General features: G+C 36.4%; 1 protein-coding gene across 3 annotated transcripts; it reads right to left on the bottom strand.

Moving 5' to 3' along the window:
- Nucleotides 1–207: 207 nt before the first annotated feature.
- On the bottom strand, nucleotides 208–15,109 carry CPSF2 (cleavage and polyadenylation specific factor 2). Of its 3 annotated transcripts, none has more exons than XM_050710724.1 (15): nucleotides 15,053–15,109; nucleotides 14,312–14,497; nucleotides 12,991–13,150; nucleotides 12,794–12,899; nucleotides 11,100–11,229; nucleotides 10,180–10,295; nucleotides 9,424–9,611; nucleotides 8,721–9,011; nucleotides 7,501–7,601; nucleotides 6,999–7,199; nucleotides 6,167–6,319; nucleotides 4,793–5,018; nucleotides 2,647–2,946; nucleotides 1,581–1,715; nucleotides 208–1,475 (listed from the first exon to the last, which is right to left on the bottom strand). In XM_050710724.1, exons 2-15 carry the CDS (start codon nucleotides 14,458–14,460, stop codon nucleotides 1,383–1,385), a joined length of 2,349 nt encoding a protein of 782 aa, XP_050566681.1. In that variant the 5' UTR covers nucleotides 14,461–14,497; nucleotides 15,053–15,109; the 3' UTR covers nucleotides 208–1,382. The 3 variants fall into 3 exon arrangements, with proteins under 3 accessions (XP_050566681.1, XP_050566682.1, XP_035395362.1); XM_050710725.1 differs by having other exon boundaries at nucleotides 15,008–15,101; XM_035539469.2 differs by having other exon boundaries at nucleotides 14,859–15,090.
- Between the last annotated feature and the right edge of the window lies 1 nt (nucleotide 15,110).

The following is a 15,110-nucleotide window of genomic DNA, read 5'->3' as shown; positions in this document are numbered from 1 at the left end:
CATTTTGCATTACATTTTCCAGTGTTTTACGTTTTTTGTATCTAGTTCTAGCAGCTTAGTTGATTCTTTTTTTTAATTTGTTTTGTTAAGCATGGACTTCAATTTCAAGTTACTATTTTAAACAGTATAAATCATCTGTAGATCAGACAAACTATTAGTCAAAAATGAATTGCAAGGTAAATTCTTACCATTAATAGCCCACGGGGCTATTTTTTTTTTTGCCACTTTGTCAAAAGATTTTATTTAAACATATACACAGAGAGCACATATGACTGCCGTTTTATGTAAAAACAAGTAGGCAACCCTCCACTGCCAAAACTGGTGGTTCACAGATGGGAGAAAATGGAATTAAAGGAACTCTCAAGAGGCCATTTGTATGCATAAATTAATTTCTGAGAAATTAAGCCACAAAAATTGTACTCATCTTCACCTAAAAAGTAAGGACAATTTCCAGCATCAACAGCTACAATAAATCCCGTTGTCAAAACGTGCAATAGTATGAAACGTGGCACAAAAGCATTAAATACATCCCATGAACTCAGATCTCCAGATAAAGGATCTTCTTGAACTTGGTTCACGGCACTCTGAACAAACAGCGATGCATAGATAAAGACTTTAGTCTTTGAAAGTATTAAAATCAGAACTCAAAAGATTTTATACTTGGCATAACTCTGCAAAGCGAGAAATTACAAATTCAATAAGTTTGTACAGAAGTTACTCTGAAGCACACAATCACTAGATTTTAAGCTGCCTCACAATTTTCTCCAGTCTTCTTAATGTACCTGTTCAAAGCAATTTTTTGATCCTGCAGATTAATACTTCATATAGAATATGAAATGCTGTACTGGAACAAACAAGTAAGAGCAGACAGCAACAACATTAAGATACGGCCAGATGAACACTGGGGGAACATTTAGGTAGTCAACTTTAAGTGGGCTATTAAAAACGTAACTAAACTCCATTTAAAACAAATAAAAAAAAAAGGACTCAAGCCTCTTCCAAAAAGGACAAAAACCACTTCCATATTTAATCTTATTTTAGAATAGAAGAATGACTTTGTACTCTTTGGCAGGGAATCTATCAAACCATAACACGTCCTGTCAATGTGAACCTTTCCTGAGAAACAGTTCATAGCCATAAATTCATTTATAATGTGTTACGTAGGAGATGGCAAGTCATAACAGTTTGAGAGTCAGGAACATGGAATGTACCAACAAGTTTATGAAGAGTGACAGTAGCAGTTATTTACATGTTCAGGATAGTTAACTGTTCTTTATGAATTACTTCTCCCTTGTATAAATTAGAAAACTACAAAAAGTCAAAACAGAGAATTCCTCATCATCTTTACAAGTTCAAGTAAAAACACCTTTGCAGAACCTCCTTTAGACAATAGCATATTGCTTGTATAAAAGGTCTCTTATTCTATAGAAGTCTTGACAGAGACAGCCTTCCAATCCAATGCGCCCTGTTTCAGTCTGAAACAAAAGACATGTTTCAGTTTATTATCTTTACACTAACAAGACATTTAATTTTCATTTAGAATATTATTTACCAAAGAGTTTAAGACACAGAACACCTACCCTGCGAACAGCCACCAGATTGTTGCAGACAAGCACTCCTCCTACAAATTCAGCTTGTATACCTTCTCGCAAGAGAACTTGCTTGAAGTCAGATAGTCTTGGCTCATTCATAAACACAGACTGGTGTCCAAGAACCTTTAAACAACACACAAAATTTTAATACTCCTGCTACTTGTTGTCTTCCATTTTTCCAAATATCTCCCCAGCATTGCGTTGGCAACAGCATGGCCTATGGACAGGCTGGGGGACTATGAACGAGAAGGTTCTGTTTCCGTCTACTTGCAGCAAGATGTTTCCAGGACAGGAAAGCATAGAAATTACCTGTCAAGTAAAAAAAGGATTTCTTTCTGCATTCACATATTGCAGACAAAACTGCCTTTGAAGGTATCTTCCATGACGTGTTACGACCAGGGACAGAGATGCAGTAAGCTGCACTGCTGATCACTACAGATCCATGACAACTGTCACCGAAGTATGAAGAGACTTTAGAGTTGTCTCCACATTTATCTAGCTCGTGAAACAGACTACATTTAGGGTTGTACAACAGTATCTTAAGATGTAATTCTAGGATTAGGAGTTATTTTAAATCATTCACTGAAAAATGAAACAACATCTATTCACATAAGCAATTATTTTCATTTCAGAGTAAAGAATAAGGTAAAGAAAAGATTAAATTAATGAACTCAGATCACTACTAGAGGCAGAGGTATATGAATTTCCAAGACACATATTTCTACTTAAGTATATGAAGTAATTCCTATAGCATCAACAAAACAGAACAAGACCTAAGAGTGACTAAATAACCGATTTACAAATCCACAAGTACTAACTACAAATACGAAACATTACGATCTCATTCACAAATAGTTGGTAACTGTATGCTAGGCACTATTTGTGAATGCAACAGATCATCCTTGCTGAAAAGCTTAAAATCTGAAGGAACAGTAGCAGGCTTAACTAAGAGAAAACCAAACATGAAACACGAGTTTCAGTTAGACTTTCATTTGAATAAGATCACAGTTATTAACCTCTAAGTACTAGAAAGAAATCAGGGAAGTTCCTATACCTCATGAGGTGGCAGAGGTTCCAAAGTAGGAATGATCTCACTCTCCTCACACATCTCCTTATCATCGTCACCAAAGAGGCTTTTCATGGCCTTTTGTTGTGCAATGACACTAGAGTCCGAAGAAGGCATATCCACTTGCATCTCTAAGTCTTCATCTTCCCTCAGCTCTCCCTCTTCCAAAATAACTCCAGTATCCACTTTTGAAACTCGCATGTCCAGGACACCATCTATCCAAGCCAACTCAGCATCCTTGGCTTTACAGAACTGAAGGGAGCTGACAAGAGAATCTTTTAACCTGACCTGGGTTGCACAAAGATAAAAGTACTGTTGGTTTGATGGAAAACACACAGTTCTTACTTCAACTTTCCAAAATTAGCAGTTTCCCTTTCACCATCTTTCTGCACAGGTTTGACTCATAGTCTTTTGGAGAGAGAAAGAAATTGGTATCTCTAAGGCAAGACATTCAATACTTAAAAAACAGTTTGTATAAACTTGGTATCAGCAGTCAACTTAAAAAAAAAAAAAAAAAGCAAAGAACAATACCTTTGTTTTTCTTGATTAAAATAAGAAACTTATATGACTGCAAACAAGTCAAATTTATGGCAGGAACAATCATTGCCTTTTAAAACACCAGAATTTTTTTGTGGCCAAGGGATTCTTCAGTTGGCCTTAGTAAATGTATGGAAAATTTACACAGCTATATTCAGGTTACTAAGCTGCAGCTCCAAACTTCAACCTTCTTTAAAAAAAAATGATAATTGATATTTTATTGCAAGAGGGGATGTTGTAAATATCACACTAAGTGACCAAAACATTACCCTGATTTCTCTGGCACATTCCAGGACTCAAACTCATTAAAACCCTACTCTGAAAGACTGCTATCCACATGAGATTGTGCAGGATCACAATAGCAGAATCCAGGCTGCAACTGTACAAATGAAATTGCAACTAATTAACTATCTGCAACACAATTCACCCAAAAGACATTAGGTTTCCAACATTCCGCTCCCATTTATTTTCTAACTCAATGTCTCCAATGTACTTCATTGGTTCAGACAGCTTCCAATTGAAAACAAAAAATTTAAATCTTTGAAGACTGAACTACCCCCTTATAAAATAAAACTGAAACAAAATATGGAGCTATTAAATTTTTATGCAGATAAATATTTTGTGAAAAATCAGAAATCTCATTTCTTTCACACTAGCAATCCTCACAGCTTTAAAAAAAAAAAAAAAAAAAAAAAGAAAACACTGCTGTTTTAAGAATCTCCAAACATTAATTTTGAGCAACTGGAGCTTTCTGCTTCCACGGGTAACAGATTTTTCTCTGTAATGTAGCAAAAACACCTCTTTCAACAATTCTACTGATGTTTTTCTATTAACTTTAAAAGGACAGAAGGCATACAAGACTTAATACCTAAACTGCACGTGAGATGCTTTCCCCTGAACAACTTCAAAATTACCATCAGGACCATATGAAATTTTCATATGCTTCACACAGATTATCCAAGTTTTCTCATTTTGAGTTTAACGATGAAAACTAAATGCAATGTATTAAAGAAAGTGCAACATTTTACCATTACCTCACTTTTTTTTTTTTTGTGAGGAGAAAAGAGGTGGTGGTAAGCAGAGGTACCTTTTAAATAATTTCTTTAACATTAACTTGCTCCTGACTGCACTTGTTTATTCCCAAGTACTATTTGGGTACTCATACTTTTTTTTTTCTTCTTTGCTTTTTTTTTTCTTCTTTGCTAAGTCTCCTCTTGAGATTAGAGAAAGAATTCTGAGTTGCAAGCAGTTGTAGCGTACAGTGGCACCTTAAATAAAGGCACAATGAGTCCACTAAGACTAAAGCAAACTGATGTTCTCATGGACATAAACTTTGCTTTCTGCACTACAGGCAAAAGTGGACTGATCTCACACTCAAGTTTTGTTTTAAGCACTTAGGAGTAAAATTCATTTGAGCATGAGGAGAACGCCTACCCATAAGACAGAAAAAAGCTGCCAGTGTCAAAATCAAGTGTACAGATATGTAGCTTTTTGCGTCTCCTCTCCCAAAAAAAAGAGGGCCAAATAAGAAAGCCTGCCAGTACAGCTTTATTACAGTTGACAATACTTACACAAATAACAAAATCCTGTAGCTTACCTGATAAATATGAGTTTCACTGGTTGCATCTACAGTTTCATGTAGTTTTGGCATGTAAACTTTAATGTCTTTTCCACCGAAAGCTCTGCAACATTCTGCAAGGTCCTGGCTGGCTTCAGGTGGTCCATGGACAATGATCAATTGTCTTGGTTTCATTTGGTTAATAATTTTTTTAATTGAGTCTCCATCTGAGCGTCCTTCATAGTCAATGTATGTAACCCTAGCTCTAGTTTGAATTAAAAAAAAGAATAACAGATTTTAAGTTTAAAGAAAATATTTTGAAGCACTCAAAGTTTGATCAAAAACTTTGATTTAAAAAATGAAAAATACTTTTAAAATATTCTACATCAAAAAAGCTGTCAGCACAAGCTGTTTTATGGATCAGTAAAATAAAGAATTGCCAAATATCAGCACATACATATATGTAACACTATAAATTCCCAAAATTCACTTACATAGTTATCAAAACATGACTTAAGAGTACGTGAATAAGTTCAATCCTTGTTAGCAAACTGTACATACACACTTGCTTATCTGTGCTGACAAACTGTTGTATCATTTGCTCTTCCTTTTACACTTCTCCTCACATACGAACCAAAGTGCATATTTCTTAAGAGTAAGAGCTGTAAGATTCTGTACCATGCTCCCAGAAAGACTAGTAAAAAGCTAATTGTGATTACTCTGGAGAAGAAAAGAGAATCCTATCCCACTTTCTTAATTCCAAACTAGCCTTTTACCCAATTTGCACAATACCGTGCCACTATTCTAATAGCATGGACTAAGGCTCATAAAGCTGAAGACTCACTGGATACGTACACAGCTGCATACAATTCAGTACACAACATTTTTCAATAATGAATTTTGCGGAGCTGCCCACAACACACTCCTTCCCTACAAGCAACAATATCAGCACACACTTAGTAGCTCCAAAGAATCCTCTAGCATCAGAGACTTTGGAGGACAGACTCAGGAGACACATGTAGTACTGGACTTCTCCCATTATCCCTTCATATCAAAACAGGTAATAAGCAGAATTCAAAGCAAAACAGAGTATGAAATTTAGGTACTATTAACAGCTGATACCACATTGGCATACATTTCCTATTAGCACTTCTACAAAAGACCCTCTTGTTGCATGAGAAATAAACGTAGCCACTGCCTCCTGTCACAATGTAAAAACCCCAATCACTTCAAATATTTTGTTTTTAATCTTCTCAGTTAGGAAAAAAAAAAAAAAAAAAGCATGAATTTTAGCTGGAACAAATAGTTCTGGAAAGAAGGCAAAACAGCTGAATGCTGGTTACAATGCATTGGCCTTCTGAACAGTACCCTCCCTAGCTATGAAGTTACCAAAAATCAGAACAAACCACTCACTTAATTTCCATGGATTCTGTTGCTGAAATACATTTGGTGGGAACATCTGATAAATCCTGGTCCATAGGCTCCTCTCCATTTGTCAAACCAGACTCTAATTTGCTTTTTTCTTCTTCCGTTGCCTGAAGTTCTGGAACCAGAAAATCTTCAGGTCTAAAGGATGAAAGGCATTTTGTTTTTAATAGTCTTATAGTAACTGCAAAGCCCTACATAGTATAGAAACAAGTAATCCTCATTATAACTACTGACTTCTTTTAGAATCGTTAGTGCTAACAGATTTATTACACTTGCCTTCAATATTTTCACATGTGAACAGAGCTCATTTGGAAAATATCACCTTCATTACTCAAAAAAAACACCCGTTTGATACCTTCCAGAACATTAGCAAGTTGAGGGTTTCTAGCATGTAGTCCTCACACAAGTAGTACAAATACTGCTAGATTTTCCTAGGTTGAAAGATGCTCCTTCCTGTCACAGTAAATTTACGAAAATTATGTGTCATTTAAAGTAGAAAAAATGTCAGGTTCAAAAAAATTTAATCTTCTCTCATAAAAATAAAAGCAAAAAAAAAAAAGTTGTGAGAACACAACCTAAGAGATGTAAGCTCATGCCAAGAATCAGTGCTCTGCAGCGTCAATCCTTATCAGAAGCTTCCTGTGTAACTTAGCACAAACTGTTTTACAGAAGCCATTCAAATGTTACTGTGTTTAGGACAGCGTATAACAGTGTAGCAATGGAGAGAACACTGGTTTTTATTTTTATTACTTCTATTTTTGAACTATTTCATAGCTGTTACATGTTACTAGGCACTATCACTGCTTTCTCTACATACTTGATAATCTCGCCATATTCATCCCATTTAATTCTTTCTTCAGGGGCTGGAAACATTGGATAAGATTTCTTTGCTTGTTTGAAGAAGCTTCCTTTCCGGCTACCTTCACCCTTCATCATCAAATCATGTTTGGTCTTATGTACAGTTGGCTGATCAATATCTTCTTCGGCATCACTCTCATCACTGGAATCGATATCTGCCCTGAAATGACATTCCAAGAAGAACAGCATTTTCTTTTTAATTCAGGTTTAGAATTACATAAACACATTGACTAAGGTCAAGGACAGTTTATGCATCCGAGAAGTTGTTCACAAACAGCAGATGAAACAGATCTATCTTAACGACAGATTAAAGACAACCATTTCTGACTCCTCAATGCCCTCAGACAAGCCTACCAAAACCACGATTTTCATTTATCCCTGTAAACAGTTGATGCATCAAGCTGATCACACAAATATCAACTCTAACAATAACAGCAGAATGCAACAGCCCACATACTTACTCTTTAGACTGTTCTAACTTTTTAGCCGCTTCTTTCTTTAGTTTCTCCTTTTCTAGGTATTCTTCAAGTTCTTTTCCTTCCAACTTGACACGTCTTCTCAACTTACAGATAGAATAAAAATTGACATTACTGTGAGTAGCTGACATGATTTTAGTATTTCTCCTACACGCTGCTGGTAAGATAACATTTATATTTAAGTACCAAGGGCCAATGCAACTTGTTTGTCACATACAGAACAAGAATATGTAAACGTGTGGCACCTTAGCATGGCAACATCATGATAATGTTATCAATTAGCAGAGACTACTTTAACAGAAAAGCATTTCTAAGGTACGAAAATCAATTAGCTTTATAAAAATTCCTTAAAACATCTTCAGGAAACATCTCTCTTCAATAACTGAATGCAAATACTCTATAATGAGCAGGGTTTTTTTGACCTTTGTGTAACTAACAAAAAGAGAACCTTGCAAAATGCTATACTAGTAGTCAATGCAACACCAAGTTTTGTTTCTTGTTTTCCACAGAGCAAATTAGAATATAGGTTGCATTGGATAACGCAGAAATCTAGAAATAATACTAATACTGTAACTGAACATTTCCAATCCAATCTAAACTAAAAGCAGGGTGCATCATCAGGATTGAAGTTATCACTGCGACCACAGGGGACTCCTGTAAATTGCCAGCATTTACCAGAGAGTAGACACAGGTATACTACTTGAAAATAATTTGAAAACATGACTAACAATTAATTGTATTCTTTTAATTCCTAAATCTCACTTATCTTTTTAATTCTGGTGAGATATACTACACTGATTTGACTCGATTCTCCCCTCATCCCAAACCGAAGTCATTTCCAGCAAGAATAATAATACATAGCATACTGTGATCCGCATCTAAACCGTAAACAGATTTGTTTTTAATAATAAAAAAGACATAAGAAATGTTGTTTAACGATAAATATTTAAAAGCAACTTCATGCTCATCTCTGTGAAGTATTAATTCTACCACACCACTGAAAAACAATTTGCATTTCCTAATGTAAGATTTATTTGTATGTAAATTTATCCTTAACGTGTTATATATGCAATATACTTATTTCAGATTTTCTTCCACCACTAGAAGCATTTTCAGCAGTCAAAAAAAACACTAAATTCAGTTTTGCTTATACTCCGCCAGATGGCCCACAACAAAAACTTTTAGATAAATGGACAAATTCTTACCTCAATATCTATGACTTTCTCAGAAGGATTATCAATCAGGAATCGTGCTAATGTTCCAGGTGTAGTGCGGTAAGTTAAAATTATAGAGTTTTTGGAATCCTGGCACCACTGAATGAAAAGATCTCTTGAAAACCCACACTCTAAATCAGGTTGACTGGCAAGAACAACTTTTGGACTAGGCACTCGAGCCAGATCAGAAAGACTATGACATAAGGAGAGATGGCGGAATTGGAAAGGATTGTTTCGCTTGTCTTCAAAGCACCTCATCAACTTATCGCTCATCCATTCAACCTAAAATATGTATTAAGAAAAAATTATTAACAGGAAAAAATGTAAAAATGTACAAACCTGACAGTAAGTACAGGGTTGAAATATGTGTGATTACATCAAGGTTTCTCAGTGTGTATAGAAATAATGCTGAATGTAAACACCACAGAAACGAGTACTTTTTAATAGCTATACTCTATACAGACAAGTCTTGTAATTAAAAAGAAAGTAGAAACGAGTATCAAGAAGCACAGCGGTAGCCATGGCTAGACACTGTCACTTGATCAAAACATTTGAGAGAGAAATACCAACTCTAGAATAAGGTAACACCCAGTCTTTGGCTTTCTTTTTAAATACTGTTGGGAAAAAAAAGCTCTTGAATATACATCCTGTTATCCTCTTCACAACTGCATTTTAAAATGAAAACAAACCAAACCTGTGATTTAGAGAACTCCACTACATTGTAGCTGACATTATTCAGAAGTGCTAGAGAGTAGACTCCTAATCCTGCATCTTTTGTTCTCCAGATCTGATCAAGAAGTTGAGCAAGTTCCAGAACTCTGCCTGCTGTATCCACAGCTATTAATACATTTCCATCACCTCGTAACGTCTCCAAAACATTAGCTAAAAAGAATTAAAACAAAACAAAAAAAATGCTTACACTTTAAACCACAAGTAGGGTGTTTGTGGGGTGGTGTTTTGTTTTCTTCCCCTCCTGTATCACACTGACAGTCATTAGTTAAAAGCAAATTGAACTCTGAAATAAATTGAACTTCAAGACAGAATCAAAACTACGTTTCCAATTAAATTAAAAGGAGTTGGACTTTTCTTGGTAGCTCTGAAGATCCCACTGCCTTGATATTACTTTTTAAAATAAATAAATACAATCTGTAGAATGGAGCTTAAAAAAAAAAAAGATTGCATTACTGAAGGTCATTCAAAAATTCCTTAAGAAATCAAATGATACTGGATAAAATACACCATTTTCAGTTTTATATAGGATACAATTCTTTGTTTTTAGGAAAATGTTTTACCTACAGGATCAGTACCATCAAGAAAGACTAATTCAAAATTTGTTAAGTTTTAATAAAGATTCTTAATTCAGGTACTGGTGAGCTTCTTACAGGAAAACAATTTACAGTGGTAATAAAACCTGTTACTGCTATCTTGAACCCCAAAACAGAATACATACTCAGTAGCTGCTCATCCCGTTGCTTCCTCCTGGGTTGTACATAAGTAGCATTAAATGAATCTGTAATAAGCAATGAAGGCCTGCTCAACATTTCCAAAGAACATCCATTCAGATGGCTGAGGAAAAAAGGCCAAAACTCACTTTCTGCATTTCCATTTCACAAGACAAAATAAGACAGCTAGCTTCCAGATTTTTAAGTGTACAGAAGTCAAACTCCTCAACAATAGAAAACTATTGTATCACATATAAACAAATCAAAGAGCTTCTTAAAGAAAAGACTTTAGACCAAGAATAAGAGGATGTTTAAAAAGATTCAAAGTCCTAATGTACAAGTAATTTTGAGGCGGTTGACACACAGCATAAATTACATTTAATACCTACAATTGATTATTAGTAAGAACAAAGGCAGTTTCTATTAGTTTCATTTTTCTACCTTCTTCTCTTCTCATTCCCCAAAAGCCTCTTTCGTATAACTTTAATTATACCTGGAACAGACCTAAATTAGAGCCTGCAACAGGTTCCCCAGAGATGTGGTCAGAGCACCCAGCCTGCCAGGGTTCAAGAAGTATCTGGACAATGCTCTTCAAAATGTGGTTTAATTTTTGGAAGGTCCTGTGTGGAGCCAGGAGTTGGACTCAGTCATTTTTGTGCATCCCTTCCAACTCGGGATATTCTATGATTCTATGTTTCAATTATTAAATTTGGCTTGATGCATAATACAAAACATATTAATGAATATTAATGTGAAAAAATATCTTATTTCAATGTTTATTTTCTTGTCTTTCTTTCAAATCAATTCATCTGAACGCATGTGAAATTAGTGGTCTTATGTATGGAAAAGCACTGTTACTTCCACACCTATTTATTACACAAAATGATGCACACCTAACACATCCAAGAAATAGCTACATTGAACTTACATCTCCCTCTTGTGGTTAAAATCAACTGCATAAACAATTTCTTCCTCTCCATCTTTGACAATCTTCCAAATTGTGCCTCCTATCATGTGACCAGCTGGCAATGGTGTGATTGACAGACCATGTCCTTTGCCTACAAAAAAGAACCATCTTTTAAAAACCTCTCAATATTTTAGGTACATCACATGTACTAAAATCCATTACTCTAAATAAAAAGTAAAAAAATAACTCCAAAACTGTTACCTGGAAAAAAAATCAAATGAAGTGTGAAAATCAGTAGCATCTCTCTCCTTGCCATCTAACCAGTAACTTCATGATGTTACACTTCTTGCAATTCATTTCTACTCTGTCTCCAGAAAAAGAAACTAAAGTGAAGAGCACTTCTTCACGCCGCCTCCCACCAGTACTCAGTGGCATTGCCAAGCTGCTATAACTACAGACCTAAACAGCAGCAAGTTACATAACAAATACATCCCAGGAAAGCAAGTAAGCTGGTGAAAGGCACACCCCTCTCTGCTGCAACACAAAATACTTACTGTATCATTCACTGTCTAAGTGCTTAGGAGAAAAAATGTAAGCTACAAAAAACAGAAATTTGCCAGAACAACAAACATGCAAGTGAAAGAATTCCAAGGAAAGATGTCTATGTGCTACAGTCAGGGATGACTGATCTTTTCAGTGCTACAAGCCGCTTTTCTTACTTTTTTAAATGCATGGCTGCTTCTTGTCACTCACGCTAGCCTTGATCTTTGTCAGAGTAAAACTAGAGCAACCATGACCGTTATTCATTGTCTTTGATCCATGACACCACCTAGAACTGCACGACTGCACAACTTTAATAATGATTAGAACATGCATTATCTTCTTAGATGCATCCATCAAAACTTCAAGTCACTTCCATTAAATATGAAAAAAGTAAGGTGTTTTCATACAGTTTTTCACTAAAACGCTTACCAGATGTAAAAGTTGGTAGCACAGATATATCCTTGCTACAAATACCTTGAAAAAGCATCAGCAGCCTTTCAAGAATGGAAAAGAAAAATGGACATGGGATGCCAAATTACAGGGCAAGAATTTCAGCAAGCAGCATTGAGGAGTTGGGAGATACAGCATCTCAAAGACAAGCTGCCGGTGATCAGCTTATGTATGTCTGTGCAAGAACAGCGTTTCCATTTCATTCTGATCTTCGAATTCAGCAACAGTGAAAAGATGCTGATTATCTGCACGCCACAGTTCCTAGCAATAAGCTACACTGAGTATCATTCAGAGTCTGCAAAGACCTCGTTAAACCATTCACATGCTAAAACTTAGTATCTGCACGTTATTTGTTCTCTGGAAAACTTGCTTTTGTGTTACTGGTTACTGAGGAGCTCTGAGGTATGAGTAACTATTTTTTAGAGATGTGAATAAACACCAAGAAAAGTTACAAAAAAAAAAAAAAGGAGAAACTAGTGCCTAAATATGCTTTGGCATAGCCGCCTCCTCATTAAATGGAAGTTCTACCCACTACCATATACAATTACTAATGCCATGTGTTCAGCTGATATAGACTGGCATGGTGTTACTGAATTCAGACCTGCAAAAATGCTTAACTTTCATAGACATACCCCTTTTAAAAAGTTACCTTAACTGTTAATGAAAGTAACAGAGTCACTAGAAGCAGTTTATCAAAACTGTTCCTTACAGAACAACTTTACCTTTCAAGTTCACAATCTGAGAAAACTTGAGCTGTTGTATCTTATCAAAGGCTGCATCTACATCATCCAACGTAAAGAGTGTGAAATCTTCAGTATTATGGCGGGACTAAAACAAATAAGAAGCAAAGAATGTTCAAAAACTTGAGCCATCTACCTTACCAACGACGTTGTGTATTGAAGTATGAACTTAAATATACCTGATAGAGGTCATACATAAACATCTGTCCCATTTTATATACAGGAATAGTTGCATAAATGGCACAATTCAACCCCATTTTTCCAACTGCATATGGGAGAGCACCAAGGTGTAGAGGGTCAGGATGAGAAAGGAGAACAGCATCAACCTGGTGTACATGTCTACAAAGGAAAGACAACAGAAGTTGGTGAAAAGAGTTCTGAATGGTATTATACACTTCTGACCATGACTATTTTGAGAACAACTGCGCAGTCTGAATGCCAAACAAGAAAATTCAAATCCTTCCAGGTTTAAAAAACTTAATTAAAAGTTGGAGATATTTCCAAACATTCTCAAGTAATATTAGAACTTAAATACGCAAGTGAGTTCTGAAAACGTAACTTCAAGGCCTGGGTCATGTATGAACTTTAAAAAGTTTCACATTAAATTCTTGATTAAAAAGACCTTAACATTTACTCTGACACCAGAAAGTTCATTAACTGAAGAGTCGAAAGTTTTTTTGGTGCAGGCAGGTTTATATATCTAAAAACCTAAAGCAGACTACAACTTTTCTTCACATGAGAAGAAGCAAGTAACAGAATCCAAGAGTCAATAATCTTTATATTGATAAGAATCAAATCAAAATGTTTTGTTGTGTTTTCTTTTTTTTTTCAAATTGAAACAGTCAAGTTATAATTCAAGAAAAGTGGTACATAAATTTTGATTTTACTTTAAAAAGTCATAACTAAAAGCACAGGATGTTTTGTGTTTCACAGAATTCTTATGTTTCAATCTTTTACCAGCAATCAACTTATGCATCAGGAAAGCTCCTCACTGTAAACATGTGAGAGTTCAGTATTAAAGTCTGGACAAGTTGATTTCTTGACAGGGCTGGGATACTAACAGAAGCCGTTTTCCAGACTGACAGTTCGTTAAACTTGAAATACGAGGCAAGAGTTGAACCACTTTATCTTCAGCCTCTATACAATAAGGCCTCTTTCATTTAAAACTTAGTTAAACATCCTAAATTATTTTAGAGCCAAGGTCAGCTTCCCATAAACTTGATACAGAGCAGAGTGTATGTTAAAACACAAAACAAAACATCCAAACCAAAACAAACTGAATAGTTTGAGAACTACAGTTAATTGAGGTTACTCGTTAGACTAAAAAAAATTTACTAGAGATGTTTAGTAGTATCCTTTAGTAGCACCCTTCACATAAGGCATATTTTGAGCAAGTAAGAACAACTTTGGATGTAACATCACCATATAGATACCAATGACTGGCATTTTGAAAACTTTCAGAAAAAGACAAGACCTATTTAAAGCGTGTAAGCTACTTACTTCCTTAGGGAGTCAATAATGTCCATAGAAAAGTTTTCATCCCAGCCACAGTCCAAAAGAAAACGGAATTCATCTACTTGCAATAGATAGCACAGGGCAGATTCCTCCTGCACCCCTGAAAGCGTGGTCAGCTTGATAATCGATGTCATTTTTCTGTCCAAGTGTTTGATTTCAGAAGGAACTAATCTGAATTGGAGAAGAAAACATTTTATTAAGTAATCCAAAGGAGAAGTGTATTTATTTAGATCTCCCTCCCTTTCCTTAGATTTCTCTCTCTTAAGTTCTGAGAACACACACGAAAATGGTGGTGAATATTGTTCAATAAAGTTGCTAGATGCCAACCCCTAACTTTCAGATATCAACTTTTGATCCTTACGGGTCTTTTGTTGTTAGAGAGAGCTTCGAAGTTTATTAGAAATATATCTTAAAAATAAAATAAGCGATCACTAGAAGCAGCGCAGGGACCAGCACCGCACCTCCGGGGCTGCGGCCCCCCAAGGTGTGAGGGGACCCCGCACCGGGGCCGCGCCTCGCCGCCGGGGCTCACCGGGGAAGAAGAGGAGGAAGAAGAGGAAGAGGAGGAGAAGGAGCCCGGCTCGGAGCACTGGAGCCCTTGGCCACCCGGCAGCGGGCCGAGCCCGCCGCTCCCGGCGAGGGGACACCCCGCAGCGGTGCCCCCCGCGCCGCCGCCGCTACCTCGAGGCTCCAGCCGCCCTCAGGCCCCGCGGGGCGCGCCCCCACCTCCACCTCCCGCCCCGGCGCCGCCGGCCGCCATCTTGTGAGGGGCGGGGACAAGGGG

Source organism: Cygnus atratus, chromosome 5 (genome assembly GCF_013377495.2).
Source record: "Cygnus atratus isolate AKBS03 ecotype Queensland, Australia chromosome 5, CAtr_DNAZoo_HiC_assembly, whole genome shotgun sequence".
In the NCBI taxonomy this organism is placed as follows: Eukaryota; Metazoa; Chordata; class Aves; order Anseriformes; family Anatidae; genus Cygnus; species Cygnus atratus.
This window is presented reverse-complemented; position numbering and strand designations above follow the sequence as displayed.